Source organism: Ambystoma mexicanum, chromosome 7q, assembly GCF_040938575.1.
Source record: "Ambystoma mexicanum isolate Mex_15411 chromosome 7q, UKY_AmexF1_1, whole genome shotgun sequence".
Taxonomy (NCBI): Eukaryota; Metazoa; Chordata; class Amphibia; order Caudata; family Ambystomatidae; genus Ambystoma; species Ambystoma mexicanum.
This window is the reverse complement of record NC_090941.1, coordinates 786,904,710-786,931,784: the sequence shown is the minus strand read 5'-3', so window position 1 is coordinate 786,931,784 and position 27,075 is coordinate 786,904,710. Positions and strand designations below refer to the sequence as shown.

Sequence of the window (27,075 nt, the reverse complement as noted above, 5' to 3'; positions counted from 1 at the left end):
TGGGTGAGTGACAGCTAGGCTGGAATGAAAGGGAGAAAACTGTTTAAAACGCGACTCTCTTGGCTTGGAAGGCAGAGTCGACCACTGGAACAAAAGAACCGAAGACGAGCTGGAAGAGGACGGCTGCTGCAACTCCTGGACTGTTGGTTTGCCCGGTGAAGCCCTGCTGCAGGTTCGAATAACCAAATTTATCTCGACAGAGAAGCCCCTTCAAGGACGACTTCTTCCTTTGAGTTGGTGGGGCCAATCAACTCATAAGCCATCTGGATACCATTCTCGGAGCTGGTTAGGTTTAACCAGGGGGAAGGACACCAGTTTGTGTGCTTGATGACAGCTACTCGAACCGAAGATCTTCTATTTGCCAGCTTGTTTGACCAGTCCCTGTGCAGTGCAGGAGTCCTCTGACGTCCTCCCTTTTGTCCCCATGACAGCTGCATCTTTTCTTCATATTAAGGTAATGTGCCAACCCGATTGAGAGAACTTACCTCTTGCAGTGAAAGTTTGTGAAACTTTCCCAAATTGCAGGCCTAATCAGCTTGTGACCCAACATAAGATTCTTTTTGTACAAACTACTTCTGAGAACTTTGGCAAAGACTTTACCGTTTACTACAAGAACTGCTCTTTCCTATCCAAGACACTAGCCCATTGACTTTGGCCTAGGCCTGTTAAACTGAATCAAGTCCTCTAGTGAACTGAAACTATTTGCACTGCCTAAGAAAGTATTTGTGATCTATTTTATTAATTTGTGTCTTTTCACTCCTATTTAAAGTGACTGAATTGCCATTTTGCTCCTATTTCAGGGGAGCCTAATTTACTCATAAACTTATTGGTTAGGTATTGAAGTGTGTTTGTGTATAATATTAAGTTGCCTCCTTCTAGTGAATGTTTTCTAAAAGACTGTGTAATAAATTAATAAGTGTTTTACCAAGAAACCTTGAGTGTAAGTGTCTACTTGAACCACTATGATTGTAAGACCTCTGTGTAACATCCTTTTACTGCTCACATTCCCTTTTCAGATAAGCCTGGCTGCTCAGCTCGCTACCAAAAACTGTGTAGTACAGACTTATACCAAAGGTTGGTTTTGCTTACACCTGTAATCCTAATTGTATGTGGTGGTCCCAGAGGGTACTGCATGCAATTCTGTTTAGCAACCTGTCATCCAGGTGGCCAGGACACGGCCATTGCTATGAATCCAGTGCCTGGGGGTGGACCAGTGAGGGAGCATCACCTGGATGGGGGGGTCCTATGGGAGTGGGACACAGATGGATGAGACAAGGTATCCCCCTTCCTTTTACACCTTTTCCCCTCCTCTCACAGAGGACATTCCAAACCACTGCCCCCCCTTTTCTAACTCGTAACACTTTTGGACAACACAAAGGACAACGGACTAACACCAGCACTGTTTACCTGACATGTCCCAATACACGAGTCAGGCAATTGATCAGATTCACACACACCTGAGGGCCCTTTCCCTTCTCCACAAGGAAAAGGTGGAGCCAGAGAGCACAGTACGAGCAAGGCGAGTACAACAGACAGCATGACGAGACAGCTACTATGCGGCAGTTCAAGAGAAGGAGAAAAAGTGGCAGGAATCGAGAGGGTGATGAGGAAAGAAGTGACCTTGCCCTTTTTGTCCCAGACCCATAGAGCCTTCGTGGAAGAGAGACTAAGACCGCAAATAATAGCGCAAGTGTCCTGCAGTAGATGTCAATGGTACACAGGGCAAGCCTATGCCGATAGGCAGGAGCGAGGGAAGCTCCCGCGCCCGTGGTACCGACCTTGACTCCAGAGAAGCCAACATCCAAGCGGTTCATCACAGCCAGTGAGCTGAGGGGAGAACCGATAAGAACCGGGCTGTGTTGAGTGAAAACCCCAAAAGAGCAAGTAAAGCAGGTGAACTTTGAATGGACTGTTGAAAGTGTGAAGGGGAGACCCGCTACATAAGGAAAGCGGCGCCACATGGATTCTAACTCAAGAGACTCTGGTCGAGCCACCATATGAGAGAAACTAAAAGTACCAGAAGGCCCTAGGAAGGCCAGCGAAATAGGTCAAAGTGGTCATACAGAGGGTCAAGCAAAATCCCTGTACAATTGAAAGACTTTGATCTACAATCACTGTGAAAGAAAGGGAAGTGATTCCCACAGTAAAAGTGAACATTGAAAAACCTAGGGAAAATAAATCCTGCAAAAGACAGAGGGGTCCGAGCACGACTAAAGGAGATCCAGGGGTGAAGTTATCACCCAAAGTTGAATGATAAAGGAACTGTGATATATTTTGGAATACGATTGAGAAGGGTCAGCCCCCAGAAGAGGGGTACCCAGGGGTGAATAATCTATGTGGGTGAGTGCGCACTGCTATTTTATAATAGTTATTTAAACAATTATCCATTTTGCTGTTTTGTTGTTTTGTAATTTTGGTGGGGTGCAGCCCACTGTCAAGTACCAATGTGCATGGTACTTAAGAGTAGAAAAAGAGACCAAGGCTTGTCGGCCGCACACCCTAATGCCCAGAAAGGGTCAATCTATGCCAAAAACAACCATGGTACACATCTCATAGCAAAGGGCAAGAATAGGCCTATGCATTTCGGACCAACTGTCCTTCATCGGAGCCTCATTCCCATGCTTTTGAACAAAAGAATCCTTGTGGTGTACAAAACAATCAGTAAATACCATCAACATATTGGAGAGCCATCATTTCATGTATCATATTGTCATTCCAGTCACCAACACACAGTTAGCTTTCATATCAGGTGCAGAAATAAATTGACAGGGCGCCCACTACGTGGAACAAACCACATCATGACATATAACATATGGACAAGAGATAACAGATAAATACAGTAAGTTAGGTACATCTCAACTATTAGACAACATATATTTTGTAATAAAATCACCTTGGCCATGTGTGCAGTTACTCTCTGCCCAGGATAGTGACACAGAATTGTGTAGATTCAACAGTTTGATGCTAATATACAGTATAAACCATTCCGGTGAGCGTTTCCCAACTTGCTGTTTGCCAGAGTAGTGTTGTTTAGCAGCATATTAGTGTATCCACGTGCACTTAGTAGGGTATGTGCATTGTCAAAGCTCTTATTTGTTAATTATACTTAGTGTAAATTAAGTTATCAAAAACCAGTGTTATCTCAATACCGCAAAGGTACTGACCTGTAAAGTGCTGTGCGCTCTGTATATCACGTGTTGCTGCGTGCAGGTGGATCTGTGGGAGAATGTCAGTGTTAAAAACATCTCTATACAGGGACAGACCCAGGGGTGAACCCATCGCCCAGTGAGCATTAGAAAAGAACTTTCATTTTTTAAAGGAACTTTTGTTGTGTTGTTTGAACACGTCAGGTCCTCGCAGGCAAGATACTTTCAATTGAAAAGAGAATTGGCCATCGATGGCCCTGATAACTGAAAGCTTGAGGGTTAAAAGATGAATTATCATCTTGTGCTAGAAAAGGGTGAGTGTGTCTCCTGAGTGCTGCCATTGGAACGGTCGTCTCGTGCTGGAGAAGCCTGAGACTGTACTGTGCTTCAAGCTGCCATCTTAGCCTGCGTCCAAAACGTGGGGAAGGGAGAACCAGGCTGCTGCATTCTGCCATATTATTTGAGAACACGTCTTTCTTTTTTTGAGAACTATCCCACACCCTTTTTTTGTATTATATTAGTTGTGAGGTTTGGCAATAGGTTTCTTAGTATAGACACAACACCACTAGGACTGCCTTGTTTTTCATTTGAAGGTCGACGCTTGCTTCCATCTTAAATTTAGGTTTAGATTAGATGTCCAACCTACACACAGCATTCATTGTTCAATAAACACTCTTGAACTGTGATCGCTTGTGTCTGTCTTGCTTGTTGTCACCATTAGTTCCTCACATATGCTGTCAGAGGTGGGATGTGACTCATTTGAAACAAATTGGTGAACCCTAAAATTTAAAAAGCTTAGTCAGAGAGCCTCCAACCCTTCCATTGCCACCAAGGAATAAATAGGGTTTGATAGCTGTAGTAGTAGGGAAGCTATCATTCCCCCTGGGAAAAGAGGAATGATTCCTACAGATTTAGTTTTGAACCCTCCTCTGGGGTGTTGCATCCGATTAGCCCCAAACTCTGGCTTAGCATGGAAGTTCCGGATAGATGTCTTAGCAAGCATTATTGACCCGGACCTCCGTTGAGACCTAACGCTTCTCTTACAGAATCATGGTGAAGTCCCTTTTGAGGTACGTGGGGGAGACCAAATTGCACAGGCAATTTTGGAGAGAGCTTTGTTCCTTCAATTCCAAGACAGTGAACCAGATGAAACAGACAGAGGTAATTTAGGCTTTGGAGAAGCTGATAAATCCCCTACCATCAAAGAAAGGAAAGTAGTGGAACCCACCATCTTTCCCGACCTAGTTTTTGCCCAGAGAAATGGTCCAGCCCTTGCTGAAGCTTTTTTACAAGCCATTCTAAAAGAAGAAGGCCAAGAGAAGGGAAGTCCCTTTTTATTCTTAAAACTAGAGTTAATGTGCAGAAAATACACCTCCCCTGAAGGGTTGATAAAAACTCAACTGGTAATACCTAAAGGTCAACGGAAGGTTGTGCTAGAAATCACACATTCCCATTTTACAGAAGGACATTTGGGCCAAGCTAAAACCCAGTTGCATATTAGTTGGAAGTTTTACTGGGCAGGTATCTACGCTGACATCAGAAATTTCATGCAAACATGCAAGATATGCCAAAAAACCAACCCGCACGTTCCATTACCTGCCCCTCTGAACCCCTTGCCAGTTATAGAAGTCCCCTTTTCATAAATTGGCATGAACATAATAGGACCTCTGGAAACATCTAAATTGGGCAACAAGTATGTCTTGGTGATCGTGGATTATGAGACCCGATACCCCAAGGCATTCCCAATGCAAAATAATACCACTCAGCAAATCTTGAAACATTTTCTGCCGTATTTCTCTAGGGTTGGCTTTCCCAAGGAAATACTAACAGATCAGGGTTCACATTTTATGAGTAAGCTTATGGCCGAAGTCAAAGAGCTACTCCATATTACCACCTTCTGAACTTCTGTGTACCATCCCCAAACCAATGGTCTAGTAGAAAGATTCAAAAAGACCTTGAAACTAATTCTGCAAAAATTGGTAGAAAGAAGGGAATGACTGGGACCGAATGATTCCATGGGCACTATTTGCAGTGAGGAAAACCGCTGAAGCTTCCACCGGGCTCGCTCCCTCTGAGATACTCTATGGAAGAGAACGAAGGGATGTCCTGGACATGTTCCGGGAAACCTGGGAAGAACGCGAGGAGGCCCCCATTCCAATATCCCAAACTGCCTCTAGAATGCGAGAACACGTGAAATTAGTCCGGGGCTTATTTTGTACTCACATGGGAAAGGCCCAAAACCAGCAAAAGGCCAGCTACAACAAGAAAGTCCATTTACAATCTTTTTCTCTCGGACAGAAAGTACTAGTACTTGCCCACCTCAGAAAACAAACTTGTCTCCAAATGGCACGGACCTTATGAAATAATAGAGAGAAAGGGAACGTGCAAGTATAAAATAGCCCAACCAGACTTAAAACATAGAGTGCACTTATACCACATTAACCTCCTAAAAGAGTGGAAAGAAAACCTGTCAGCCACCCATGCCAAAGTGCTAGTCTGCCTGGTTCCCAAAGACATAGATAACTTTGATTTAATTCCATCCCCCGAGTTATCTACCCAACAACAACAAGATCTAAAGGATGTCATAGTCTCATTCCCTGATATATTCTCAGAGAAACCAGGAAGAGTAAAAGGTACTGTCATGATTCCTGCCCCCAACCCCCTGAGACAACATACTGGAGCTAGGCCTCGATCACCCACATGGACCTTAAAGACCCCTCCGTCTTATCTGAGACCCGCTTGGAGTCAGACCTGGCAACTGTGGCACCAGGCTCATAAATAACTGTTAGGACAACTTGGCATTGGACTCTGTAATGTACTGTGGGCAACATGGATTCCCCCACATAACTCAGTTCTATGAACTGAGCTATGCGGTCTAGCTATTTGGGTGTGGTTCAACCCAGGGATACCTAGGATACCTGGAGGCTATTTAAACCACGCCCGGGCAGAGGAACACGCTTTGTGTTACTCTGCACCTGCAGCGTGACACTCACTGTGTACGACTCAGACTCCTGTAGGCCTCTGCCTTTTCGTCTGCATCCCGCGCACCTGCAAGAACAAGAACAGCGTTAATAGTATACTTAGCTTGGGGAGTATCCTGCTTCCATCGATCGCTCCTCCAGTCCTGTGGGCAGAATTTACGGCGGTGTCATCTCCATCTCGGCATGCCGCATCCTGGAAGAAGCGAACAAAAGGAAAAGACATTAATACGCATTCACGTTTCCCTGCTCACTTGAAAAACAGCAAGAAGAGTCAAACGCTTACCTGGACTCGAGCCACTCAGGGTAACTTCAGTTCTGGAGCACGCAATCGACCTGCAAAGGGAAAAGACAAGACAGGTTAGCACATAAAGGACAAGAAGGTGCCGCATAGTCACCGCACCTCATCTCTCAGCCGGCAGCCACGCTGGGACATTGCAGCGCCTTTAGGGGACAGAGAGAGAAACATTGATCAGCACAAGAAAAAGCGAACAGCGCAGCGCATCGCGCTTTCACTCACCGTTTAGTGGTTCACTCCCTTAAGCAGCACAACACCATCTTCGACCTCACCAACACCTAAAGGAGAAGGGAAAAGTTATAAAGGGGGCAAGAGACAAGAAGAGGACAATTCAAAAGAATCAACCAACCTACCTTGCCAGACCCAATTGGGCCCGCACCAGTGAAGTAACTAGGTTGCATAGCGCCCACATCAACCGACGCACCCCTGCACCGACGGAGCAGGACGGAGAGCACACAACACCAGAAAACAAGGCCCAGTCTCCAGTCGAACAGATTCCGGGGAAGGGTTCGAGGTCGTGAGAGATCCAGACAGGCTGAGTGGCGCCCACGTGGATACCAGGTGAGCGTTACAGAACGCAAAGCATCACACCATAATCCACCTGGACGTCATGGAAACGTCAGAAACCAACCAGTTATCCCAAATGTTGGGGCAGTTACGTGCCGAAGTACATGCAGCCAGGCAGGAGACCAATACCCTGAGGAGAGAGTTGATAGTCGCTAAAGAACGCACTGATGACTTAAGCCGGCAACTTCTCCAGTCACAGGTGGGACATGTACCGTTACCTGGTAACGTGTCTCCAATGCCAGTACCATCAGCAAACCCTGTTCAGATCACCCTTCCTGGGGCAGTTCCTTTGGCCCCACCTGAACGATTCACAGGAGATCCCAAGAAGTATGCAACATTTATGAACCAATGCCGTGTGCATTTCCTTTGTAGGCCAGGGGCCTTTCCGGATGACCAATCACGGGTGGCTTTCGTTCTATCCTATCTGAGCGGCAGTGCTGTAGATTGGTCTGTACCCTTTGTCAATCAAGATGATCATTTGCTACATTACTTCAGGGGTTCCCAGCAGGAGATTGAAAAACTCTTTGCTCGTCGAACTCATGGACAGGCATTAGACAACAAGCTTTTGTCCCTATGTCAAGGAAACCAAGACTTATTAGCGTACATAGCCACCTTCAACAGGCTCGTGGTGGAAGCAGGATGGCCAGAGAAGAAGAGAACAATGTTATTTCATCGGGGGCCTACGAGGGGAGCTAAAAGATGTTCTCGCACAAGTGGGGGACCCCCCCCCCCCGAAAGACTGTGCATAATGTATTAACCTTGTTGTTTAATTAGATAATAGGTTGCAAGATCGAAGAGCAGATCGAATCAGACTGGACCCCCGCACTATGTATATACGTTCAAAGGACAATGTCTCTTAAACAACAGAGAGTTCAGGAGAACCAATGCAGATCGGTGGGTCAGGTCCCCCTTGACTAAGGCTAAAAGGGACAAGAGAAGACAGCAGCAGTTATGTTTGTACTGTGGAAAGTCAGGCCATTTCCTTAAAGAGTGTCCAGTGAAACCACCAAAGAGAATCGTAGGGGCCACGGACAAAGACGATACCAACCAAGAATCGGAAAACTACCAAGCCCGGCAGGTCTAGGGGTCCACTTGTCGAGCGAAGAAAGTGAACTACAGACCTCCCATTTTGCGTTGTCTGTGATCTCGATCAACCACCAACAACCATCGTGGATGCACCCAGTTAAAGCATACATAGACAGTGGAGCCGTTGGGGACTATATGGATCAAGATCTCGCAGCAAAGATGGGGCTTCCATTATGCCCTAAGTCAACCACAGACAATGTCACCACTGTTGATGGCACGGAAATAGCTTCTGGTCCAGTATCCCAATGCACTGCAGTGTTAACCCTTCTGTGACAGGATGGACACCGGGAATCTATTGCTTTCAACCTCATCAAGGCTCCCCAGTTTCGGTTGATTTTAGGAATGCCGTGATTGGTAGCTCACAATCCTCAAATAGATTGGCATGCAAAAGAGTTGGCTTTTCCCAAAAGTTGTGCTCACACTTGTTATCACCTAGGGGAAAAGTCAAGTGATACTACTAGAACTCCTACTCATGGGACAGTGGCAACAACTCTGGAGGGAACCGGTACGTTACCAAATGAATACCAGGACTTTCAAGATGTATTTCAGAAAGAGCAAGCTAATACCTTACCACCGCACAGACCATACGATTGCCAGATCGACCTGATACCCGGCGCACATATCCATTGTGGGTGAATCTACGCACTCACCGAACCAGAAAACCAGCGTTGAAGTCCTACTTAGACCAATACCTGGCAAACTGATTCATCCGCCCTGCGAAGTCGCCAGCAGCCTCTTTCCTATTCTTCTTGCCGAAGAAGGAAGGGGACCTGAGGACGTGCATCGACTACTGCGCACTAAACCAGATCACCGTGAAAAATCGTTACCCTCTACCACTCTTCCCCGAACTGCTTGATCAAGTCAAAGACGCCCAAATCTACACAAAATTAAACCTTAGAGGAGCGTACCACCTTGTTCGAGTGAAAAAGTGGACGAATGGAAAACCGCCTTTCGTACCAAATATGGCCTGTACGAATATCAAGTAATGCCCTTTGGCCTTTGCAACGCTCCCGCTGCATTTCAATACTTCATGAACAACGTTTTAAAACAGGACCATGTCAACCATGTTCGATCTGTATTGGCAAAACTCCGCCAACACCAGATCTGCGCCAAACTTGAAAAATGCTAATTTCATGTCTCTGAGGTGGAATTTCTAGGTTTCGTCCTTACCCCAAAAGGAATTAGAATGGATGTGCACAAGGTAGATGCTATCCTAAATTGGCCATCGCCAAATTCGTTCAGGGGAGTCCAGAGCATGTTGGGTTTTGCAAAATTCTACCACCGATTCATCGCAAATAGTGCATCCAATCACATCATTGCTAAGGAAATGCAATAAGAAGTTTCTCTGGACAGAAGAAGCAGAAAAAGCTTTCCGGGAACTCAAGAGGAGGTTCACTTCTGCCCCGGTTCTATGTCATCCACGCCCAGAACTCCCCTACGTGGTGAAGACGGACGCCTCAAGTATGGCAATGGGAGCTGTCCTCTCACAAAAGGACCCAGAAACGGGTCAATTACACCCTGTCGCCTTCTGGTTGCTTAAATTCACACCACCCAAGCTTAATTACGCTATCACAGACGGTGGTCAGTCAAAATTTCGAAAAAATAATCTCGAATAACAATAAGGTCGGAAAAAAAAGACCGAAAAAAAAGTCGAATTTTTTTTTTAAATTATATATTTATTTTGGTGTCCGGGATTTTAAAAAAAAATGGTTAAAAAAAAGGGCGGTTGGGGGGGCACCCCCCCATTTCGAATAAAAAACGTCATTAAAAAAATTCGACCTTTTTTTTCGGCCTTTTTGTTTCGAGATTTCTTTTTTCGAGATTTTTAAATTTGGTATTATGACCATAAACCATCACAGACATAGAACTTCTAGCCACCAATTTAGCCTTTAAGGCCTGGCGACATTATCACCTAGGTGCCAGACACACAATCACCGTAATAACTGACCATCGAAATCGCCAATACCTCAAAACAGCGAAGTCTCAATCTTGGCGGCAACTACGCTGGGCCCTTTTCTTCGCTGAATATGATTACGTGATCATGTTTCGCCTGGGAGTAAAAAACGGAAAAGCCGACGCTCTTTCTCATATGGGTATTGATGAACAAGGATACAAGGTTCCCGACCCAATAGCCATTATTCCAAGTGACAAACTCCTAGGAATCACAGCAACCATGACTCAGAGCGAGTTACATGAAGAAATCCGAAGCTTGATGAGTCCCGAGAAATTACGAGAATGGAGTACACAAGGTGAACATCACACAATTAAGGACCAGCTACCCTATTTCAGGAACCGTTTATTTCTGCCGAACAAAGAACTACGAGAACAAGTCATGTCCCGTTAGCACGATTCCTTAATCGAGACCCATCCTGGAATTGCAAAAACCCTAGCCAAGGTGAAACGAAGTTACTGGTGGCCCACGTGGCACAAGGACATTATCCAATTCATCCTATCCTGTGGAGTGTGTGCACTAAATAAATCATCAAAACAGAAACCAGCTGGACTCCTTCAACCATTGGGTATTCCACCAGCGCCCTGGCATACGCTGTCGCTCGACTTTATTACCGACTTACCACCCAGTCCAGGGTTTAACACCATTCTAGTGGTTGTGGGCTTGTTTTCCAAAATGGCACACTTCATTCCTCTTAAGGGTCTCCTAAACGCATCCACTTTGGCCAAAGTGTTTCTTGAACGCATTGTACGGCTCCACGGGTTCCCTTCAGTACTGGTCTCGGATTGAGGTACTCAATTTGTGTCCAACCTCTGGAGGAAGTGCTGTTCTATGGCCCAAATCGACATCCGGTTATCCACCAGTCACCATCCCCAAACGAATGGTCAAACAGAGGGAACGAATCAAACGCTCGAGCAGTACCTCCGCTGTATGCTACACCAAGCAGAAGGAAGTTGGACAGACCTGTTACACACCAGCACTGGGCAGACTCCCTTTTATACCATATATGTAGAGTTAGATGCACCTACGACCCTGGAAATGCCAGCAATCAAAACCTTGCACATGACCATTTCTCAAACCTTTAAAAGGGCAATCGCAAATTTACTCCAAGCTAAGACTCGTCAAAAGAAATTCGCTGACCAGCGCCGAGCAAAGGCCCCCAATTACCAGGTTGGAGACAAAGGGCCTCATTACAAGTACTCCGGTCCGGAATTAACACTGCCGGTAAAACCATACCGACACCGTTTCCATCTCCGCGCAATCATGACCCGCGGCCCCGGTAATAGCACCACCCTAAACCGCCACCGCGGAAATAGGGTTCCCCTTAAGTCCGTCTGCACGGAAACCCCTCCGTTACCGGCAACACTAAACACCGTGAGCATCACAACTAGCGCGGACACGGAAATACCGGGAAAAAAATGGCGGAAATACCGTGATCACGGTGGCGGAACAGCCGCCAGTGCGAACATGGCGTTATACACTGCCTGCTGAACTGAATCAGGGCACAGGTGCACCAAATCAGCCCAGCTGGACCTAGCAGGCCACTGGGAGCCTACAAAAGGGCCACACCCAGCCCAACACAACACAGAACCATGCAGGCAGCAGGTCTAGTAGCACTGGGACTGGGCCTACTCAACCAACAGGCAGTACTGCACATGGTGGCAGTAATGGCGCAGAGGAGGAGGCGTAGGCGGAGGAGGCGCAGGCGGCAACCAGCCAACCCTGCAGCTATGGCAAACCCCATTGCCCAGCCAGCCCGACCCCGCCGCCAGCCACCAATACCACGCATCAGGGCCTCACCCTGGAACCTCACCTCAGGACAGATCCACACCCTATACCGGCTGGACCGTGCAACAATCCTGCACATCACCGCCATGATTCAGGACAACATCAGCAGCCTAATTGACACCCCCACCGCCATCCCCCCCCTCTTGAAGGTTGTCTCAGTTCTGCATTTCTTTGGCACTGGCACCTATCAACACACGGTTGGTGAGCTGCACGGCATATCACAACCGTGTTTCTCAAAAATCCTGGTACAGGTACTGGATGCCCTGTTGCGCCATGTGTCGGAACACATAGCCCTACCCCGCACCCTCCCCGAGGTCATTGCCACCAAGTTGGCCTTCCATGCCATAGCAGGCATGCCAAATTGCATAGGCGCAGTTGACTGCACCCACGTCGAGCTGACAGTACCACATGCAATTGAGGCGGTGTTCCGCAATAGGAAACAGTATCACTCTTTGAATGTCCAGATGGTTTGTGATGCCATGCAACTGATTACACACTGCTGTGCACGTTTCCCAGGCTCATCACATGACTCAATGGTACTGCGGAATTCCACGTTGCCACGGTACATGGAACGCTATGCCGGACAAAGCACGTGGCTATTGGGTGAGTACAGCTGACGATGCTACAACCCTGTCGGAGTGGTGTGTGTGTGTCCAGGCCAATGAGCATTGTGAGTGTGCCGCTGTGACCGCACATGCATCAACCCCCTTCCATCTACCAAATACACAGCGGATGCCAAACATCATGAAGGAAGACATGACAGGGCACCACAATGTGCCCGTGCACACGCTGCCACAGCCAATCCCGTCACTGTCCCATTAACCCTGTGCCACTGCAGACACCCACCCTCAATTGAAACACTGCCCCAAAAAGCACGGGACGCGTGTAAATGAGACGACGTGTATTTACTACTTCCGTACAGTGGAGTCACACTGCCATGTGTGGACAGCACTGCACCATGACATGCACACAATCAAATTTCACCCGCAGGGCACAGTAAACATGCAAGTTAATGTGTAGGCCCATATGCAGTCAGCGACATACCTCGTGATGGCCGAAACATACCTCCAGACACTGCATGGTACATATGCATGAATGAATGATGATACAAGAATGCACAGCAGCAGATGAGGACATGATGCCACAAACACTGACATGTTCCCCCATCTACATCCCATGTAGGTGATGCGGGATATGCACTCACGCCATGGATGATGACACCTGTACGGAGACCAAGGAACAGGCATGAAGAGGCATACAATAGGGCACATATCCGCACACGTGGAATGATTGAGAGGACATTTGGACTGCTGAAGGCCCGTTTCCGCTGTCTGAGCAGATCTGGCGGATCACTGCTGTACAGCCCAGTGAAGACGGGCAAAATCACGCTCGTATGTGCCATGCTGCACAATATATGCCTGCGCAGGAACATCCCAATGCCACCAGACGCAGATGAGGAAGATGGGGATGGGGATGGAGATGGGGATGGGGATGGGGATGGAGATGGGGATGGGATGGCACCGCCTCCCCCTGGGGTTCCACATGATGGCCAGAGAGCACGGGATGCCCTGATTGGCATTTACTTTTGAGTCACAGCACATTCACACAAATGCACAAACATGGTGACGACAATGAATTAATAGTTGCACTGCAAAATAAATGATCAATGTCCACACATGTATGTCTTGATTTGAAATGGTGATCTATTGATGTGATAACAACAGGGAAGAAGGTGCATTGGTTAGGGAAGCTGTACACCCGGGGCCACCCACCACCCAAACGTGCCCACCCCCACCCAGAGCCCATTGTCCAAACCCCCAAAACTACCTACCCCACCACCCAAACGTGCCCACCCCTCTCACACCCTTGTAGTCCACATGTGTCCTGCACTGCCCCACACACATGCCATCACTTCCGCGTGCGCTTCTGTGCCTGTGCAACCTTGCCCGAAGGACCCGTTAGCCTACTCGAGCGCCTCCTTGGACTGGCAGTAGTGGAGCTGGATGGGGTGGTAGTGTTTGATGGCCCAGAATCTGGGATTGAGGGCATCCGTGCCAGATTTGCCTGTTGGCCAACCAACATGGCCTCTACAAGCCTGGAGGTGTGGTCGTTGCCCTCCCGCACATGGCGTGCAAGGGTCACTATGGTGCTCGCAAAGCGTCCAATGGACCTCGACAGGCGACGCACTGAGGCGCTGTAGCTCTCCCTCTGCAGCCTGGATTCCTCTAGCTGCCTCTCCACCAGCTGGGTGAGGGTAGCCTGCTGGTCCTCCATCCGCTGCATGCGGGCATTCAGTTCGGCCATGGATGGGGTGGGCGACCTCATGGGACTCCCCAGTGAAGTGGGGCTGAACCCCAGCTCATGGAACGAGCCCAGGTCTTCCAATGTGGGCATCTCCCCCTGTGGCCCCGTTTCCGAGTGCTCTTGCGGGGCACTGTTATCACTGCAGGCCGCCCCCTCTGCAGTGCTGCTGCCTTCGGTGTTGTGTTGGGTGTCCATGATAGGTTCCCGTGGCACCTGTCTAGACTCAGCCAGTGTGGAGATGGTGGGGATGTCGGTGGTGGTGGTGTGCCGCACATCTGTAGTGGCTGGTAATGTGGCCAGAGGTGCAGAACTGCCGGCAGCATCCTCCTGTGTGGTGGCGGTGGCTAGTGTACTTGCCGATGCAGATTGGCTGGCCTGTTGTGCAGTATCACTGTCACTTGAAACGGCTGTGGGGACACAAAGGGCATGCAATTAGTGTTGTTGTGGTGGCAGATGGGTGCATCACATGCGTCATTAAGATTGTACATTGAATAGTGTTAGTCACATGCATCTGATTGCTGGTGTCTGCATTCAGTGATATTGGTTGCCATACGGATCATGATGGGTCCTTTGGCCCACACATGCACTGCCTGGGGGGGGGGGATTGTTCATGGGTCCTTTGGCCCACACATGCACTGCCTGGGGGGGGGGGGGGTTGTTCATGGGTCCTTTGGCCCACACATGCACTGCCTGGGGGGGGGGGTTGTTAATGGGTCCTTTGGCCCAGTACTCACAACTGCATATTTACATGTGGCATTCATGTTTGGGCACTTACCGGCATCTGCAGGTGGGCTCACTCCTGCCTCAGCCTGCCCGATCCCATGGATTCCCTCTAGGTGGAGGACGCTGCTGCAATGCTCCTCCCATGCTTGCAGCCTCAGGTCCTCCGCCTGTCCCACTGCTGCGTTGGCGGTGCGTGGAAATTAGGTTGCGTACCCTCAGCCTCAGGTCGTCCCAACGCTTGTGGCAGTCCTTCACACTCCTCACTGCCACGCCCACGGCGGTGCACTTGCGTGCAGCTTCGGCCCACACCTCCTTCCTCCGCTGCTGTGTGGCACGCCGTTGGTCGGCGCTGAACAGCATCTCAGCATTGTCCACAATGTGCTCCACCAAGACGGTCAGCTCCGCCTCGCTGAAGCGCTGTTTGCGCTGCCTCTGAGCAGGAATCCTGGCAGTCATGCTGGTGGTCCCTTTTGGCTTCTCAGAGTTAGGATTGTGCTTGTGCTGGCTCTGGATGGCAATGGATTGTGCTTTTATATGAGGGCCGCCTCTCTGTTTCCTGTTTTGGCGATCATGGTATTTCCGGTTCCGTGTCCGTGGTGGCGGAGGCGGAAACGGGTTTAGCGCCACTTGTGGCTTCGTTATTTCCATTTCCGTGGGGTTTTCCGTGACGGCGGTAACAACGTTTCCGAGTCCGTGTGGTGCGCGCGACCGACAGCGTGTAATCGGACGGTTTTTCCGCAACCTTGCGGACACGGAAACGTTTTTACCGCCGTCACAGATTTTGCACGGTCCCGGAATGGCAGGTTGTAATGAGGCCCAAAGTCTGGTTGGCATCGAAACATGTGCCCATTAAAGGAACCCGGACATTCCGCCCATGGTACCTAGGTCCCTTTGCCATCCCTTCTGTGATAAATCCAGTAGCAGTCAAACTAGCCGTACCATCCAACATGCAAATTCATCCTGTGTTCCACGTATCTCTCCTGAAACCTGTTCAACCTGGAACCCGTGTTACAACATCACCGAAGCCAGTAGTAATCAATGGGGAACCAGAATTTGAGGTCAAAGACATTCTAGACTCAAAATATGTCAGATCTAATCTGTACTATCTAGTGGACTGGAAAGGGTATGGGCCGCAAGACAGAACATGGGAACCTTGCGAGTACATCCATGCACCTCGTTTGATCAAAAGATTCCATCAAAACCATCTAACCAAACCAGGGCCAGACAGGAAAACCACCATGAGAGGGGCCTTAGGGGGGAGTGCTGTCATGGTCCCTGCCCCCAACCCCCTGAGACAACATACTGGAGCCAGGCCTCGATCACCCACATGGACCTTAAAGACCTCTCCGTCTTATCTGAGACCCACTTGGAGTCAGACCTGGCACAGAGTTATGGGGTATGAGAACACAGAGACTTTCAAGAAGAGAACATTTTTTTTTAAAGAAATTGTTGCATTTACCGCAGAGCATACCGACTGCACTAGTGCATTTGGAATGTGCCACACTCCCCTTGAGTCTAACTATTATTTATCGGGCTATCTCGGTGTAGGGAGACACTGGTACATATCATGTCACTGGAAGGTTTAACCGGATTGAAATGGCTCTCCCACATAAATGTATTATTCTTTGAAATTGGGTGAGTTTTGGAAAGAGCCAGGAAGGCTTTGTGATTTTAGCTGGGTACAAATGAAGCCTCTAATAAGACAGAGAGCTGGAGAATTACTTGCTAAGCCTGGGGCTACTTACCTAGCCCAGAGACACATTGATGGTTTTAAATCATACCTGAATCAGATCAGGCCTGCCATTGCAAGATCACTATATTTGAGGGTAAGATTAGGCATACTGCCTATTACCGCATTTAAGTGCCAAATGTAAGGGTTATGATTTTAACAGATGCCCCCATGTGTGATGCCTGTGAGGAGTCATTATGCCAGTTTGTTATTTTGTAAACCACTCCAGCGACTAAGGATCAAATATCTGAGATCCGCCCTGTTAGAGGCAGGGATCAAGTCATGGCCCAGCACCGTAGAATGTTTGGTACAATCGATTACCCCACAAATTGTAGATGCTGTGGCCTGTTTTTTGCATAGAGCATGGATCCTGAGGAAACAAAAAACGGTAGCTCTTCAACTGGGAACAGGCTGCAAGGATAGCTCTCCTGTTGTCCCAGTTATCCCTTTGAGATATTTAATCGCCATCTTGTTATGGTAGTTGTGGCTATAGGGTGAAATGTTGGAGTATTGTTTTTTAGCAGATACGCAATTTGTTTTTATATCTCTGTTTTTATGTGTATTTGTGATGATCAATAGTGTTGTTAATGTATTTTATATTTTATATAATGTATCCTGATGACTTTATGTCGAATAAAGGTCTTTAGTATTATTATTTTTATTATTAGTGGTGAGGGGGGAAAAAGAAGAGAGAATATATCTATATGTAGAAAGAGATTTATATGTGAACATAAGGAAAATGTTTTTCACCATTGCGGTTCCAGCAGCTGCTGAGCCTGTGGAAAAGGTGTGGGACTGAGGTAATGGGGGGTTGTGCCACCTTTTGTACTGATAGCATCCTCACTTCCAGAGTCGAGTTGCAGACCTATGTACAATTTTGCTGCTGACAGGCTTGATGCCCCATGCTGGGGTACAAAAGTTTTCCGATGTCAGCAGGGATGTATTTGATTTGAGGTTGAGGAATCCGTGGGAGTTGCCAACTATCAGAAAGAATATGACCCCAGTTAAGTGGTTTGTCCTTCTCCCTTTTGGGGCATGCGCTAGAGGCCCCCTAATGGAGAGATGGGAAAAACCAGTGTCTGTCTCTGTCCTAAATAGGAACATAGTGAGATAGTATGAGCCAGTTAAGAGGGGGCCCCACTATTTCTTTAACGAAAGGGGCTGCAAACTCGCTACTAATGCATGTGGTGAATTTTAGGAGGTGCCCAAATCCATTCCCAACCTTGCAATCCGACTTCGAATCAAAGAGAATAGATGCAATTGCCAAGAAGGTATTTACTTATGTATCACTGGCCCTGCTTTCTGTCCATGTGTCCATTACCATGGGCCTGTATCAATTTTCCTTGTGGCCAATGGCAGAGAAGGCGTTTGGCCAACTGCTAGTGTTGAGCAGGAAGTCAATGAGAAAGTTGGTCATAGATGGTTTCAAAGCCTGTAAAGTGGCTGCGGAGCAGCTAGCATGCCCCGAAATGTTGTGCCTTGAATAACAGTTTTGGTGCTGCTGACAAGCCCATGGAGCAAGCTGTTTGCTGGACTCCTTAAACACCCCCAGTGTATGGTCGATCTTCTCACCAAAGAGTGTATCCCCTTGAAAGGGCGTGCCCATAATCTTTTATTGGACATCAGGGTAGACCACTAGCAGGCTCAACCCTGACATCAGCAAGCTTTAGGCACCATGGATAGTTGTGCCTGTTGGTTTCTCCGCCTTGTCACTCTTCGACTTCCCTCCACGGTGGAGAAGACGGGAGCTTTACCAAAGAGAGTACCTGAAGAAGAAAACGATACTGAGTTCTAATTGATATATTTTCTAGTCCCGAAAAGGATGTGAGTCCTAAACAGTTTCATGAGAAAAAATGAATTCAAAATGGTAACATTTGTCTCAAGTTTTGGGCACCTTATGCTAGGGCACATGGGGTCTCAGGTCAGTACTGGCAGTTCAGCTTGTTGCCTTTCATGCTGAGATCAGTCTAGAGAGTCGTCAACAAAGTAATGGTGGTCATTGAATCCAACTTTCAACTGGCAGGTGTGAAAGAATACCCCTATCTTGACAATTGGCTGATTAAATCATCAAGTCATTCGGGGGATGCTACCCACACTTCAACAAACCAAGGGACCGTTCTACTCCCTTGGATTTACTTTGAACATCAAAAAGTTGTACCCCTACCATGTGATTGCAGTTCACAAGGGCAGTGCTGGGCCCAACATTGATGAGGGCCTTTCCACCCGTAATGTCCTTTCAGTCTATCAAATCAACCTTGGACAACATCAAGAAGGGGATCTTGGTTGTGGGCCAGTTGTTTCTGAGGCTTCTTTGCTGATTCCTTTGTGGATTCCTCTCATCCCTCCAGCAAGGCACACAAGGCTGCTCCAGTGAGAGCTCATTTTCAACCGGAATGAATGGACTGGATCCTTGGAGGACAAACTGCTTGTGAGCAACAACAGTGTTTCAGGTTCAAATCATCTCATATGCTTCTATGATCGGCTTTGGGGCTTATCTTGACCAACTGTAGGTACAAGAATGATAGATGGCTAGAGAGAGATGCAAAGCTCCATATCATTCGCTCAGTGCTGAGAGTGATCCATTTGACCCTGCAGACATAGCAATAGCAGCTTCTGGGAATGAAGGTGATAATCCTAATGCAAAACCATACCACGGAGCATTTTGTGAACAAGTAAGGTTCAAGCCTTCCATCTGTCTGGGGAGGGCAAATTAAGGGCAAATGCTGTCAGCAGGAAGCAGTCTGTGTCGCACAAATATTGTCTTGACAAATCAGTGGTGGAACACATCATCCCGATGTGTAGCCTACTGCTGGTCGACCTGTTTACGACACATGCCAACAAGAAATGCTGTATATTCTGCACCTTAGGAGCGATGCACAGGGCGGCGTCCCGCAGGTTCCATGGACATTTGCAAGGATTTATGCATTTGCACACAGTCCCCGTTTGCAGATTGGCCTTATAAGTTTCAGGCCGAGTGTTAGGGAGAATTCTCTGTTTAGGCTGAATTTCCTAACCTAGTGAGTCCCCTAGCAGCTTTGCTGGATTTTTGGGGTTTATTTTTTTCTCCTGCCAAGAGTGAGACTCTTTTACCCTCACTCTTGGACATGATTTGAGTGTGTTTCTTTGGATCTAGAAGTGTTTAATGGGCTATGGGGTCTTTTACTCCATAGGGTTTCATGTGTTTTTGTGATATGTGTTACACAGCACCCTCAGTGCAGTAACACAGGGGTGTCATAGTGACCCCCCAGTATAGACTCCATACCCTGGGACTGACTACTGTCTCCCAGGGCATGTAAAGTCACCATTGACTTTACTAGTCTTAAATTCTGAGCAGAACCAGTACCAACCATCATATTGTGGACGTACTGGCTGGGGCAATTCGATTGCCCCAGGGTCTGTTAGTCGAGGGGGCACGTCTCCGTCCCCCCTGATCGAGTTTTGGCTGGTGGCAGTGGATACTACTTTTTATATTCAACCACGAATATTTTCCTATGGGATTTCCCATTGTTTTAGGCTACTATCTTTATTTAATTATTTACGGTAGCCTCGAACATACCGCCGGTTTATTTAATTAATATTAATTCTCCGGTTGGTATTTTTTGCCAAAACTTGATTCTAAAATGGCGTTTGTGTTCTCTTCTGTGACTCCAACCCAAGTCGAGCCCTTTGTTCCACATTTTGGCAGGCTTCTCCACAGAAGCCCTCCAAAGTGGTGCCACTATGTCTGGGGTACTTAGGAGGGGTGGAGGAGAATTTAGGCACCCTGGACTGAGTTGCCTAGGCAACTCAAGTCGCACTCCATCCTGATTGGCCCAAGTGGTGAGCCGGCCGGCTCACCACTTAGCATGTTTGAGTGCCAGCTAGGCTGAGTGAATGGGGGTTTGCTGCATAAAAGCAGGGCTTTGGGGACTGGAACTTCAGAAGTCGCCACAGGACCTAAGAATCCGACGAGGGAGAAGCTGAGCCAACCTGCCACGACACCACTACCGGTGGAGCCCTGCTGGACCGTCTCACCACTTTTTCCCAACGACAGAGGAGATCTCCCGCCGGAGAGTCTTCTTCCTTTAACTGGTGGGGATAACCAGTTTCACCGTCTTTTCGCTTTCCCGACGTATCTCTTGGCCGCCTTGCCCGTGCCAAGCACCCCGGCAACCGGGATACCACGTTTTACAACGACCGCGAGACAAAGGTACCACCTTTAACCGGAAAACTCAGCGGCTGGTTTCTGCCCTGGTAGTGCAACGACCTTCATCTTTCCTCCAAGTCGAGATCTTCTCTTCCCCTGGACGACGACGCAACTTGCACCCACTACCAGGAACAACTACCACCGCTGGAGGATCCTTCCCACTTAAGGTACCGTGTCCCGCCTGGCTTCCCTTGCTACTGACTGTACGGGGTGGATTTAGCCCCCGGCTTTTGAACCTGGGTTAGCCTGGGACACCTTGGCTAAACTTTTCTAAGCCTCTCTAAACACTTTTCTGAACCCTCTGCAAGACTTTCTAAGCCTAGTGTAACTGTGTGATCTTGGGCGCATTTGTGCTCTGCTCTCTCTAAGAGTGGGCCCAGCCTTTGGACTTTGGCTCACCAGTGACTTTTTGCTCTCTGCCTTGCTAACAGTGTTCTGGAATCGTAGAGTGGTGTACCTTTTCATATTCTGTCTTTTCCCCCCCCTTTTCCACAAACTTATTAGAGTGCAATCTAGTTAAGTGCTCACCTCTGTATGAAAATAAGTGGTGTTTTACTGTGATTTTCTAATAGGGAAAAAGGGGTGTATATATCATAATAGTAACTGTGTTTAGAATATTTTACAATAAGAGTGCTGGAGTGTTTCAACTGTGTGTTTTTAAATAAATAATTATATACTTTGATACCAAAACTCTGGTCAGTGTTTGCTTGTATTATTGTATCCGAGTACCTATTGAGTATACTTTGCATACTGCCTAACTCTTCTTGAGGGAAGTCTGACTGCTCAGCCACAGCTACCAGGTAAATCTGGGTGGTACAGACTGCTACCAAGTGGGTTTACTGCCAACACCTGTAGTCTTAAATCTTTTGCAGTGGTCCCTAAGGGAACTGCACAGGTTTCTGCCTAACACCCCACAAGCAAACAATGATCTTGGTCACATAGAGGTGGTTTCAGGAGTCTTGTGCGTTCAGTGGCACAACATGAGGGAGAGGTTTTGCTGTAGAATTCTAATTTTCCTTGGTCTACTTTCTCAGGAATTGGGCAGAGCCTTTCATCTGGAGCAGAGCATCCTTCAGTTGCTCACGTGGCTCCTGAATGCCCAAGGACCATGTTTTATCCGAGGTGGTGTTAGACCTTATGGTGAGAGCCAGTGGCCAGAGTACACAAAAGCTTTATTTTTGCAGGTTGCTGTGTTTTTGCAGGTGGAGCATTCAAGAAGAGATTGACTCCTTCTCATGCTCCGTTGCTTGACTATTCGACTTTGTGTTTTTGCTAGTTTAAGAAGGGCTGCAGGAATCTATATGTGCTTTTCATTTTTATGTGGAAGCCTGAGCAGGGCCCTTTCTTTGAGATTCTGTTTGGGGTTGGTGATTTACTATCCACCAGTGCCATACCTCCTGACACAACGGGACCTAAACGTAGTCTTGGTGCAACTGATGGCACCTCTTTTTGAGCCTATGCCCAGCTGCAACTACACATCCCTTAAAGAATGCCTTTTTAGTGACCATCAGATCGCCCAGACAGTAAAGTGAACTTCAGGCTCTGTCTGCTGACAGGCCTTTTACGATGTTCCCAAAGGACAACGTGACGCTTCAGGCTAAACCGTCCTTCCTACCCGAGGTGATGAATTAATTTCAGAATAATCAAGCCATACAATACAGCTTCCAGCTTTCTTTCCATCCCTCCCATCCATCCAAGGTAGTGGAGAGGTTGCACAGACTTGATCCAAAGAAACCTCTTAGCCTTTGTATATCAATGCCAGACAAGCACCTCATGGACAGACAACTGTTTGTGGCCTATGGTCGTGCATCCAGGGGGTTTGTGGTGACTAAACAGACAATTTATAGATATATTGTGGCATGCATCAGGATCTTCTATGAGGCATCGCTCAAAACTCGTCCAACTGGAATTGGGGCACGCCAGGTGCAGTGTGGCTACAACTACTTTCATGAGGGGTGTCCCAATCCAGGAGATCTGCAGAGTGGCAACTTGGTCATATCTGTAAACATTTGTATACATTTGCAAAACATTAGTGCCAAGACTTGGATGCAAAAGGTGAGGCCTTTTTTGGCAGGGTTGTAGAGCAGCATATCTTTGGGTGCGATCTTGGTCTCTCTATTCTAATATCTCTGAGGCTCCCTCCTTCCTTATTTTTTAATTAGCATTCTTTGGATGATATTTCAAAGATAAGTAATCTGCTGTGTAAATAGTATCCATTCTAAGCAGTTACGTACCTTACAAGTAACATTGGTTGATATGTATTTGTTGTCTCCTCTGCAGATTCCTTATGTGACCACCCTACTCCCCTTAGTTGCCTCGGAATTATCCCAGTTCATCTGTGTCTTGGTGTATCCAGGGAACTGTTGGACTCTGGGTGGGTGGTGCCACTTATACCCTGTTCACAATCCCTTCCGGTTTTGGCCGCAAGTCGTGGTTTAGGTGGAAGCATGAATCAAACATGTCAGAGATCCCAGCCCACAGGCTAGACCTTTCAAAGATGCGGAATGTGCAAAGGAGGTATCATATCCATCAGAACCAGCATTCACTGTAATGTATGTAACTTGAGCTTCTGTTCAATCTTAGGACAGCCTTCTAATTGATGGTCCTTGCAATCTGTTGACCCTAGTTAATGTTTCTGCAACTGTTCCTCTATTCATTTAGTCTCAAATTGATGCCTCCTAACTGCCAGTAACACACTTTTTTTTGCCATGCTATAATTCATAAATCACCTGTTTGTTTTACTGTCTTTTTTTTGTTTTCTATTAGGTCATTTCACAGCTGCGCATCCTGGGCAGATCAGTTACAGCTGGATGTAAGTTTGACAGAGAAATCTGGTCTAATGAACTGTCTCCTGTACTCAATTTGTGGAAGAAACTTAACCAGGTTTGTAATCCCAAATACATTTCAGATCTAAATTGTGCTTAACCTTTACTGAATATTGTGAAGGCTTGTGGTTTGCCCCAAATAATAATGCCAATTTATAGGGATGTCTCATACCACCAGGATGAAGGAACAGAGCACATTTTATCCAGTTCAAAAATAGTTCATTATGAAGAGTGTGTCCTTCTGGATTCCTTTCCTCTGATTTTTCTGTCCACATGGACCTGTAATCATTCTGCCTACTTATTAGTACAATAGTCTCTATAACCCCTGTACTCTGTTGTACTTTATGCATCCATGACCTGTCCAGCCACTGGGTTCTCCATGCAGTTCATTGGGACCCACCTAAGCCACTGCTCACCAAGTCATGTAAGACTCCAACACTAACATTGTTAATTTCATTTCTCACTTAGTAAATCACTGCTGATGTTCTTTACCCAGGATAAGTGATCATTTCACAGTCACTCACAGTTCTGGGAATTTGGGTGTCCCTTCTAGTCTTTCTTAACCCCTTGTCTGGTAGATTCAAATGATCTGCTTCTGTGCCTCTGCTGCCTATGTGGGCCTGCACCTTAATCCAAAACAAAAATAAAAACTGGGCAAGTGAGTGGTTGGCCGCACCTCCAGATGCTCGATCAGGAGCTGGGTAATATGATCTGATCCCTTGGCCCTGTCGTCATCGCCCTGTGTCAATGTGCAGACCTTGCTCCCCAGACTTGGGTGTTAACTTCTCCTCAATGGGTCTCACCCATCTTGTACCACACCTCCTGTCCTTTCATCTCCACAATGTCTCTCGTTTTACACCTCCTCGCCATTCCACGATGCACTGGTAGTTCCAGGCCTACTAGTGTCACTCCGGTCTAGGATATAATTGGTTCTCCATATCTTCTAGCTGAACCAACTGACTCCTGTCGTCCCCTCCTCCTTCCTTTCCACCTGCCTCCTAAATATCTTCTCCACCTTCCTCTTTGAGGTTTCTTCTGGCCTCCTCCCAGTTCTTTACCTGATCCTCTTCCTCAGAGTTCTCCTCTCCCAGTCTCCTCTGTGATTCATCATCATGATCTCACTTGTATAGCGCAAACAAATCACCAGTGGCATCAAGACAGAGTAGACGAGATTTAGACAGGTGTAAGATAACAGGTGGGTTTTAAGATGAGCTTTAAACAATTCAAAGTCAGAAAGACTGCGAAGGGACAGAGAAAGGGAGTTCCATAATTTGGGCCCTGCTACCAAAAAGGCACACGCACCACAGCGCTCTAATCGGTAAGATGGTACTGCTACTAAAAAAGAAGATGCTTGTTGCAAAAGACGCTTAGGCTGATGGGGGAGAATGTTCTCATGAAGAGATAAACAGGCTTTCTTGTGGTAGGCTCGATGAATCACGCATAAAGATTTATATTTAATACGGGCGGCCACCGGAAGCCAATGAAGGTGTTGTCGGGCTGCTGATGCATGATGTCCGTAAGGAATGCCCGTGACCAGACAGACCACTGAGTTTTGCAGTACCTGCTGTCAATCAATCAGGTAGCTTGGCTGAGCTAATAAAGTTGCGTTACATTGGTCCAAGCTACCATTTATCGAAGCTGCAATGACTGGAGCATGAAAGTTAGCAGGAATAAACAGCAAGATTTTCTTCAACTTCTTACATTTGAAGAATCCTACACTACAAATGGAATTAATATAGGCTTGTGAAGAAAGAGAACTTGTGATTTTTAGGTCAAGGTTTTTTACCATTTTTACAGGAAGAGGGTCTGAAGAAGATGGCCATAAGTCATCGACCCAGCGCGCAGAGGAATTGGGAGAGCCGACCACTAAGACCTCTGTTTTTCTCCATTTTCTTTCAGCCAATTCACACTCATCCATGCACTCACTTCCTTCACGAAGTCACGTAAACGTGCTGCTGTATCATCCTGATCACAGTCAAGGCGGAACGGCAGTTGCGTATCATCGGCATATGAAAAGAAAGGAAAGCCATGTGAGGGAATCAAACGTGCAAGGGGTTGAACATAAATATAAAAAAGTAGAGGGAGAAAATGCCTCTCCCTGGGGGACACCAAAAGAACCCAAGGTAGGAGTGGAATGAAAAGGAGGTAAAGAGACAGACTGAGTCCTAGAAGACAAGAAAGCCAAAAACCAAGCCAAGACAGATCCTGCAATGCCAATCTCCTGAAGCCTATGCAAAAGAATGGCGTGGTCAATTGTATTGAATGCGGCAGACAGGTCCAATAGAATCAGATCTGCTATGCCGCCTTGATCTATAATCAGTGTAAGGTCGTCAAGTACTTAAACTAGTGCTGACTCCGTGTCCATTAAGGGCCGGAAACCTAGTTGTTTGGAGTCCAGAATCTGATTTCTGCTTCCTCTTTGTACCTTCTCTCAACCGCCACTGTAATGTTCTCCTTTACCACTGTCCTCCAAACATCTTTCTTTGCCAGCTTTCTACCCCTCTTGTGATGATCTTCTATTCCTCCCAACTGTCATCAACGTTCTCTTTCTTTCTCCAACATCCTGCCTCCTCTTCTCAGTCTCCTCTCTCCTCCTCTGTGTTTTTCTCAGCTTCTTCTCTCTCCAGACTCCTCTCTCCTCTTCCTAACCATCTCTCTCTCCTACTTCTCCCTCTGCCCTACTCTGCCTTCTCAGCATCGTCCCTCCTCCTTTCATCAACCTCTTCTTTGCCTCTCCAACTTCTTCTTTTCGAATGGATTGTTTCCTCCAACGTATTCCTCATCTTTGATATTCAAGTCTGCTTGCAGCATGCTTCGTAATTTCTTTTTCATATGGTCGAACGGCGTGCAGCGTCGAGTCTTGGTCTTCAAAGTCCTCTGTAGTGTTCCTCGTGATGTAGACACTGGTATATGAAGCATGCGCACTGTCCGTTACCTCAGTTCTGTTTTTTCCGCTTTGCTGCATGCTTCGGAACTACTCACCTCAGCAAAATTTCAATTGCGTTTGTTCTATGAAGATCAATTTGATACTCTATCAACATCAAAGACAGGCTTCAAACTGTGTGCGGACTGTGGGGCAATAATGTCAATCACAGACCCGCACTGCATCTGTTTGTGGTGTTTGGGGACAGGCCACAAGATGGACGACTGTGGCTCATGTCAATATATGACTATCAAGGCCTTCCAAGAAAGGAAGGGGAAACTCAATGCAGGTAAGCCCTCTCCTAAATCCCCATCCATTACCCCATCCAAAAGAAAGTCGTAGTCTGATTTGAGAGGTGTTTCCCCCCGAGAGAGAATGACTCGAAACATTGGAGACGATCGATGTCCGGTTCATAGCGCTCGTCATCCTCTTCTCACAAGAAGAGTAAAAAACAGTGGTACAGGTCCTCGTCATCGTCGTCTTCCTCTCCGGAAATCTTTTTCGTTCCCAAAGAAAAGTTAGACTCCCGTGGAATGGGGAAACCTCTGCTTAAAAATGCTTGATGTTTTTC

General features: G+C 47.2%; 1 protein-coding gene across 3 annotated transcripts in view; it reads left to right on the top strand.

The window, feature by feature from the left end:
- The window catches only part of DYNC2H1 (dynein cytoplasmic 2 heavy chain 1), a 3,314,293-nt gene that overhangs the window by 3,157,624 nt on the left and 129,594 nt on the right, over window positions 1-27,075 (top strand). For all 3 annotated transcript variants that reach the window (XM_069639013.1, XM_069639012.1, XM_069639011.1), the window contains one exon: window positions 23,523-23,639. In XM_069639013.1, the coding sequence (XP_069495114.1) occupies window positions 23,523-23,639 (117 nt within the window). The remainder of the gene's footprint in view (window positions 1-23,522; window positions 23,640-27,075) is intronic.